Below are 8958 nucleotides of genomic sequence, written 5' to 3'. Positions count from 1 at the left end.
AGTTAACCACTCAAATAAAAACACATTTAAATTTGAACACATTTTTCTTATCAAACAGAACTGATCTAATATATGCATATCAATTTTATAATTTAGTTTTTAAATCTAGTTTAAAAATATCTATCTATACATTTATTTTTCTTAAACTTTCGCTAATGTAATGCTCTTCCCCACATCTCACTTACAAATACAATTCACATCCTGTGAAACCACAGGCTGTAGTTTCAACCACACTGTCAATAGCAGTGTTGGGGAAAGTTACTTTTAAAAGTAATGCATTACAATATTGCGTTACTCCCTAAAAGGGTGAATTGGATCATCGAAGGTCAGCAGCAAAGACATTGGTTAATAAAATGTGATTAAATACATAAATTATATTTGTCTTATTTAACATTTAATTATTGCAGGTTTGTATAATTTTCTGAGTTTGCATTTGACTGTTTTTATTCATTTTGAGGAAAACTGAATCTGTTCATATTTAGTGTAGAATTACAGTAAGCATCACGTTCACACAGCGCACACAACACCTCTGCACTTACTCCCGATTTCTCTCAATATGGCAACACAAGAGCTGTCAGTCAATACATGGGGGGAAAAAGTAACTGGAGTTACTTGTTTGAAAAAGTAACTCAGATATTTCCTTCTAAATTAAAAAGTAATGCGTTACTTTACTAGTTACTTTAAAAAAAGTAGGTTACACTTTATTTCGATAGTCCACTTTAGACATTCCATTAACTATAAGTAACTTTGTAACTACATGTCAACTACATGTCAACTAATTCTCATTAATTTGCAACTACATGTCTACTAACTCTCAGAATAGACTGTTAGGGTAGGTTTAGGGTTAGTAGAATAAGTTGACAAAGAAAGTGTTAGAAGATATTAAGCAGACAGTCTACTAATACTCTACTAACTGCTAGTTGACATGTAGTTGCAAAGTTACTTACTGTTAATAGAATGTCTAAAGTGGACTATCGAAATAAAGTGTTACCAAAAAGTAATCTGATTACGTAACTTGCGTTACTTGTAATGCATTACCCCCAACACTGGTCAATAGTGTAACATACAAACAACAGAATCCAATCTAATGACTGAAAACAACATCTGATCCTGGGATTCATAAAAAATATAATTAAAAATGTGCATCAGTTTTCCATGAATAAACTTACATGCATTTCACTGAACATGACATTGGTCAATCCTCTACATCAGGGCTTTACTGTGGCATAAAGAGACAAAAATAATCAGCGCAGAGAGAATGTTTAATAATGCTTGCTCATTAATACACAAATCACTTCAACAGCCTAAAAATGTCAAGTACTAAAGAACTTAAGTGAAGCAAAAAAGGTGACAGGCAGCATTTATATATAGACTTCAGTGCATTACTAAAAATGACTACATTCAAACAATTTGAATAAAGATAAAACTCAATTCATCAGTCACATTAAATCACATGAACTGGGTTTGTCAGGTTAAATTGACTCTAAAACTGGAGATATTCATTCAGATGTTACTGATATTTTGCCAAGAGCTTCATTCAGTGTCCATAAATTAACCGCATTACACAGACATAGATAATACTGATAACTATTGCAAAACTTTGTTAAATAGTGCATTATTTACAATGTTTTACATTGTGACACCTTTCTTCAGAAAAAGAAAAACTTCATATGAGTAAATGCATCACGTGTAGGCTAAGTAATTCACTACCTACCGAATGCACATAGAAAATTCTTGCTTGCTGATTACATCAAATTACAATATTTAATGTGTAAATTCATACACAGATTACACCATAATGACATAAATAATTAAAAGAACCTGAGATTATATTCTTGAACTGATGTTTTAGAAATATAGGTAGGCAGCAATAAATTAAAAATGACCTGTGTTAATGGTCTTATCTTCCAAGTAGGAGTGCTGAAATTGCTTTTTCAGAATACTTTTCAAAAGGCAGTTATTTGAAATTTTGAAAGTTTTGAAAATTCATTTTCCTTCATTTGGAAAATTTAGCTTTTTGTCCCACATATGGTTATCTACCAGCAGAGAGCCAAACCCATTATACCAACCTGTAAGTGTTACAAAGAGTCTGCAGAGGGAGCCATTAGCACAGCGATTATACAAGCATCCCACAGTACAGAACACATTTGACCTTATTGTATTTGTTTACGAGTATATGAAAATCCCTTAAATGTGACGTGGTCTTTCTTAATAAAGATCAAAAAAAAATTTTTAGAAATTACTTCAATTAAATGCTGAAATTCAGTCATTTGTAGCTACAACCAGTGCATTTGGAGTTTAACTGGGGTTTTGAACTTTGCTACATGCTGATATACACCTCAACATGCTCTGCCCTGTAATAAACCGAGGTGTATGATAATACAGTCTACATGATCATCGTCGCAAAACAACTTCTGAATACACCGTCCGATCGTGTCCATTAGACCCCTGTAAGAGACACACATCGGGAAGTCAAGAGAGAGATAAGATCACAATAATGATACAACACATGCTTAAAGCACAGTCAGAAAATGAAAATGACAAATAATATACACATAATTTCAATAAATTAAAAAACACACTATGTGCGATGGGGGTTTTTTTATTGCCGCAAAGACAGTTAAAATAGGAAAAGAAGTGTCCCATTGGATTCAGCATCTATTCATGGGAGCTTTGTGACGATATAAGCTCATGCACAGAAAATGCAGAAATAATGGACAGTCAAAGCATTCAAAGTCACAGCCAATGCACATAAAACAAACAGCAGATCCTTAGAGTGATCTGTGGGCTTGAATCATGTTCAAATAAGATGAAATGCAGTTTTTAGAGACGGATTCATTACTCGATCCACAAAAGAAAACAAATCATAAGCACATTAAGAAACATTAAATGCCGATTTTTTTTAAATTGTGTATGATGTCTGAGTGTTAAATGATATAACATCATGTATATAAACAAACTACAGCAGAGAATAGCAAAACATATCTTACCGTATCCTGATCTCCATGTTTAATAAATGTCGCATCAGTATAATCAACCTCCTCCTCATTACTCTGAGCTGTTTGATAATAATGTATAAAATAATAATAAAAAGGTTAAGAAACTGAAATTGTGTTTCCAAGATTTTTTGACACTTCTATATATTTGGTTGTATTTAATACTTGCCCTCTTGTTTTGCTTGTGTGTAGTTTCTGCGGCGACAGATCAACACAACTACAGCTGGGACCACTAGCAGCAGCAAGAGCAAGAGCAACACAACAAGAACAAGTGAAGTTTGGTTGGATTCTGTAATGGATAAAACACAAACAGTCATTAGACGACTGTAAGTGACAAAGATGAACAAGATAAAAAAATATTTTCTATATTGAAAAACATATAATTCCACATCTTGCTCAGTGTACTCCTCTAAAGTGAATATAGAGCGATTTCCCAGCTAAGAAATGTATGGGTAACACTTTACAATACGGTTCGTAATGTATTAACTAACACGAACGAACAATGAACAGTACATTTATTACAGTATCTATATATTTGGTTGTATTTAATACTTGCCCTCTTGTTTTGCTTGTGTGTAGTTTCTGCGGCGACAGATCAACACAACTACAGCTGGGACCACTAGCAGCAGCAAGAGCAAGAGCAACACAACAAGAACAAGTGAAGTTTGGTTGGATTCTGTAATGGATAAAACACAAACAGTCATTAGACGACTGTAAGTGACAAAGATGAACAAGATAAAAAAATATTTTCTATATTGAAAAACATATAATTCCACATCTTGCTCAGTGTACTCCTCTAAAGTGAATATAGAGCGATTTCCCAGCTAAGAAATGTATGGGTAACACTTTACAATACGGTTCGTAATGTATTAACTAACACGAACGAACAATGAACAGTACATTTATTACAGTATTTATTAATATTTCTTAATGTTAGTTAATGAGAATACAGTTGTTCATTGTTAGTTCCTGTTAACTCACAGTGCATTAACTAATGCTAACAAGCACAACTTTTGATTTTAATAATGCATTAGTAAATGTTGAAATTAACTAAGATTAATAAATGCTAAAGTACTATTGTTCATTCTTAGTTCTTGTTAACTAACGTAGTTAACTAATGTTAACTAATGAACCTTATTGTAAAGTGTTACCAATGCATGTTTTAAAAATGTTCAGGTTTCCTGTTGAAGGGTTTCGATAATAGTCCAGCATTCCCCTACCTGTATTGTTCTTACTTTATTTTTTAATATTCCAAGAAGGTCAATGATAACATTCATCAAGAATAAAATGGATTTTCCGAAAATGTTGTTCTTAGAATGTGTTCACTCAACCATAACCATAACATTCAGTAAAGACATCATGAAGACATTCGAAGAACATTGTTCTAAGAATGTTTCTCTCAAGTTCAACATCATAAGAACATATCAAATGTTACTAATGTTATATGAATGTTCTAAAAATGTTATTTAAAGAACATTTTATAGTAACATTTATCTTAACCTTTACAGAACATTAGTGAAAGTTGCGGGAATGTTCCATGTTAGCTGGGATGCTTATGCTCATACACACTCGACTGTCTGTGAAGTTTAATTTCTATCATTTATATAGCTAAGAATATAACCTTCATATAATGTGCTGGGAAACCCACATTTAAGAGCACACACACACACACACACCTAAAAAGGTGTGATTAGTCAAAATGCTTAATTTGTGTGAGCCAATGGGAGTTTAACAACTCAATAAAACATTTGACCGATCAACCAGCATTACATTATTAACTGCATCAAACAGTCCAATTATGGACTCTAAGGGAGTTTTTACACGGGCAGTTATTAGGTGAACAGTAAATGCGCCCAGTGTAAAAGTCCCAACTACTGACATACCTGAATTTGGCTGACAAAGTTGAGTGATGTCCAGATGTCTGCTCTGGTTACTGATGGGATTGTTGAGCACACAGCTGTAGGTGTTTTTCTCCTGATATTCCACCTCCAGAGGTAGAGAGAGACTGATGCTGAGATCAGACACACTGATGCTGGACAATAAACTGTTTCCTTTGTACCAGGAGAGAGTAACATCACTCACATTCACAGCTGAACACAGCAGCACACATTTGGACGCTGATGATCCTGATGATGAAGAAAAATTGTGTGAAGAGTCTCTGATAATGACAGGAACAGGCAGAATGCCTAAAAAACATGAAAGAAAAACACGTCAGGAACAATCAATTACTGATAATGATGTTTTTAAAGACCGTCAATCATCATAGATCAATAACAATGTGCTTCCAGATGGTCAGTTTTGCATTTGATTTAAAATTAAAAACTCTTTTAATATGATTTATTCAGTTTACTCACCATAGACAGCAATCCTGAAGCTCATGTGTTTGATCACTCCACTGATGATCTGTAGTTTATAAAGTCCAGAGTGTAGTCTGTTGATGTTTGTGATGGTCAGAGACCCTGTCTGTTCATCTATCTTTAGTCTGTCTCTGAATCTCTCATTCTCACCACTAGCATATATAGAGATGATCTGTTTATAGATTTCAGCAATACGAGTCTCTGAATTCTGAAGTCTAAATGACCACAGTATCTGATCATCTTTCTGTAGTTCAGTAACATTGGTGTTTAAAATGACAGAATCTCCCTCCATGACTGATATCGTCATGGTTTCATCTGTATAAACATCAGACACACCTGGAAGAAAAGAGTCGGCAAAACAGTCAAAGATTATCACCTCAGATATCTTTCAGAGTTTATTTGAAAACAAAAATAAAACTCCATTACAATTTTTTTTAACATAAGAATTTATAAGTATGAAAAATAGAACAAAAGTATCAAGCTTCATTTTTACACAACTGGTTTACACAATAAACAGCATGATAATGAAATGTGGGGATAGGCACAGTTCTCCAAAAATGAAGCTTCTGTCATCATTTACTGACCCTCATGTCATTCCAAACCTGTATGACTGATTTCCATCTGTGATGGAACAAAAGAAGATAATCTGTGTTTTCTTTGTCAATACAGTGAAAGTCAATTGTTGTTTGGACCCCACTGTTCTTCAGAATATCTTCTTTGTGTTCCGCAGATAAAGAACATGACAACATGAATGACATACAGGTGAATAAACGATGACGCTTTTCACTAGTTGTCAAATATGGGTTTATTCTCTTTGGTGCTATACTGTATTTTTCACTTTTGTGAATGTTTAAAAAGGATGAACCAGCAAAATACCTTGTTTTGCAGGCTATTCCACATACAAGTCATACAGGTTTGGAAACACGTGATGGAGAGCAAATGACAATTTTGGGCTAAAACTAAAGTGATTCAATCGTATGTAGGCTGTAGATTAAGTTTAATATGTCTTGGCAAACTGTACATCTTTTAAAATGCTGTAAACTGCACATTCGATTTATAATTTTAACATTCCTGGGTCTAAGTTTTCAATCCCCATTCAATTCAAAATTCAACGAAGATGACGTTTTAGTTTACACCATTATTTTCACAAGCATTCCTGTTTCCATTCAAACTGTTAGAACACACTGGAATAGTTTGATTGTATAGCCTAGGGGAAGAACTGAAGCAATAAAAACATAACTTACCTCCCAAAAGCCACAGACATAAACAGAAAAATGCATGAAACACCATATTCGTTAAAAGCCAAAACAGTCTGAAAGCATAAACCGAGACATTTCTGAGAATAATATTCAGAGGTCTCTTCACCTATAGACGAAACCTACTGGAAAAAGGCGGCGTCATTGCTGATGCAGCTCCGTTGATTGTGGGTTGGCAGTTTTAGTCCGAAAAATAATTAATTAGTAGTAGGCTTCCACATGGCCAGACTATTGCCTCTCCTTTTTTTCATTTAATACGTTAATGGAAGCCCAGAAAATGCTTGCTTATACACAATCATCATTTGCGTTTGCTGTGACTTGTTTTTCGAAGTCCTGCGTTTTATTCCAAGGTTTTTGAGGAAAGGAGCGCTGACACATCTTATAAAGGCGAACGCCGATTTTATTACGCGATTAAAGCGAACAAGCGTTTTTGCGCATGTGTTTGAAGAAACTAAAGTTAGAAAACAGCATTCCTGCTAGGTTTTTTTGGTGTGCATGTAAACGTTAAGATGAAACATGAGACAGTGTGGTGTGTAACAAAATAAAATCAAGGTAATATCACTATTTTAATCAAATGAAGAGTAGAATATCAAAAAGAACAGAATAGCCTATATAATAATTTTGTGTCCCCAACTTTGTAAAATAAAAAAGAAGAAAATGTGTGTGTGTGTGTGTGTGTGTGTGTGTGTGTGTGTGTGTGTGTGTGTGTGTGTGTGTGTGTGTGTGTGTGTGTGTGTGTGTGTGTGTGTGTGTGTGTGCACAACATGTGTGTGTGTGTGTGTGTGTGTGTGTGTGTGTGTACGATGCATGCTACTACTATAGTTGTGAATACCAGCCACCACAAATGCTAAACACAATAAATAATTTAGATATAAATGACACAGTGCTGGATGGACATGGAGTGAAAAGTTGCCTAACGAGTTTATTTGCCAAGGGTTTATATGCAAAACATTCTCTGTGAACTACAACCTCCTTATTCTTGTCTTTGCATAAAGCGAACATGCTATGCAGATATGTTGGATATTGTGAATCGCACGTTTAGCCACAAACACACTTCACATTTTCAGGCATTTTTTTCACATACGAGTGGTAATTGATTTACGCCGATATTTTCTGCAGCTGTACTCCTCTTTGCTATAATCATGACATCTTGAAAATTGATAGTGACGCTTGATATAGACGAAAAATATAGATATAAATTTCCTTAAGCTTTTGTAGAGCTTTTGTTTATAACAAATTCCATTTGTTGCATTTCTTGTTTCAGGTTAATGTAAGTGAATTTACAGTGCCTATAGAAAGTCTTCATACCCCTTCATTTTTTTCACATTTTGTTATGTTGCGTTATTAGGTTAAACAGCTTTAAATTACTTTTTTCCCAACATAAATCTGTTGTTTGTTTTTTTGCCATTCTTCTCTTTAGATCATCTCAAGCTCTGTCAGGTTGGCTGGGGACCATCGGTGGACAGCCATTTATAGGTTTCTCCAAAGATGTCTGATTGGCTCCAAGTCCCAGCTCTGGCCAGGCCACTCAAGGATGTTCATAGAGTCGTGCTTAAGCCACTACTGCATTGTCTTGGCTGTGTGTGTAGGGTGATTGTCATATTGGAAGGTGAACTTTCAGCCCGGTCTGAGGTTCTGAGGTTTTCATTAAGGAAATCTCTGTATTTAGCTACATTCAGCTTTCCGTCTTCTCTGTTCACTTCCCCAGTCCCTGCCGCTGAAAAACACCCCCACTGCATGATGCTGCCGCCACCATTCTTCACCGTTGGGATGGTATTATGCAGGTGACAAGCGGTGCTTGGTTTCTCTCAGACATGAATAAGGAATTGAGGTTCATCAGACCAGAGAATCTTTTTTTTTTCATAGTCTGAGAGTTATTTAGGTGTATTTTTGTAAATTCCAATCAGGGTTTTATGTATCTTTACTGAGGAGGAGCTTGAGTTTGGTCACTTTGCCATCAAGCCCAGACTGTGGAGTGTCGCAGTGATGTCTGTCCTTTTGTAAGTTTCTCCCATCTCCATATAAGATCATGGAGCTCAACCAGAGTGACCATTAGTGTCTTGATCACCTCTCAAATCAAGACCAGGAGGCTAGATCTAGGAAGAGTCCTGATTGTTTCAAACTTCATCCATTAAGGATTATGGAGGCCAAATGCTCCTGTGAACCTTCAACACAGCAGAATTTTTTTGTAGTCTTCCCCAGATCTGTCTCAACACAATCCTGTCTCTCAGCTCTGCAGGCCATTCCTTTGACCTCATGGCTTAGTTTTTGCTCTGACATCCATTTCAGATGTTAAACTTTATATAGACAGGTGTGTGTGACTTTCCAAATCATGTCCAATCAACTGAA

The 8958-nt window shown here is 35.2% G+C and overlaps 1 protein-coding gene across 1 annotated transcript; it reads right to left on the bottom strand.

Annotated features, from left to right (window-relative positions):
- Positions 1-1869: 1869 nt before the first annotated feature.
- Positions 1870-6684, bottom strand: LOC107687354 (natural killer cell receptor 2B4-like). The gene is made up of 6 exons (XM_016484632.1): positions 6598-6684; positions 5351-5689; positions 4880-5182; positions 3553-3672; positions 2991-3058; positions 1870-2448 (listed from the first exon to the last, which is right to left on the bottom strand). Exons 1-6 carry the CDS (start codon positions 6641-6643, stop codon positions 2395-2397), a joined length of 930 nt encoding a protein of 309 aa, XP_016340118.1. The 5' UTR covers positions 6644-6684; the 3' UTR covers positions 1870-2394.
- Positions 6685-8958: the final 2274 nt, after the last annotated feature.

This window comes from Sinocyclocheilus anshuiensis, unplaced genomic scaffold, assembly GCF_001515605.1.
Source record: "Sinocyclocheilus anshuiensis isolate Anshui unplaced genomic scaffold, SAMN03320099.WGS_v1.1 scaffold8962, whole genome shotgun sequence".
NCBI classification, from domain to species: Eukaryota; Metazoa; Chordata; class Actinopteri; order Cypriniformes; family Cyprinidae; genus Sinocyclocheilus; species Sinocyclocheilus anshuiensis.
Note: the sequence above shows the minus strand (reverse complement) of the source record. Positions and strands in the feature narration are given on the sequence as shown.

What these genes read in the sequence shown, in the direction of transcription:
- LOC107687354 (XM_016484632.1), bottom strand. Translation starts at nt 6,643, where the DNA reads ATGGTGTTTCATGCATTTTTCTGTTTATGTCTGTGGCTTTTGGGAG. An exon ending in CACACAAGCAAAACAAGAGG is followed by an intron (nt 3,059 to 3,552) that starts GCAAGTATTAAA and finishes ATTATCAAACAG; the next exon opens with CTCAGAGTAATGAGGAGGAG. An exon ending in AACATGGAGATCAGGATACG is followed by an intron (nt 2,449 to 2,990) that starts GTAAGATATGTT and finishes TGTCTCTTACAG; the next exon opens with GGGTCTAATGGACACGATCG.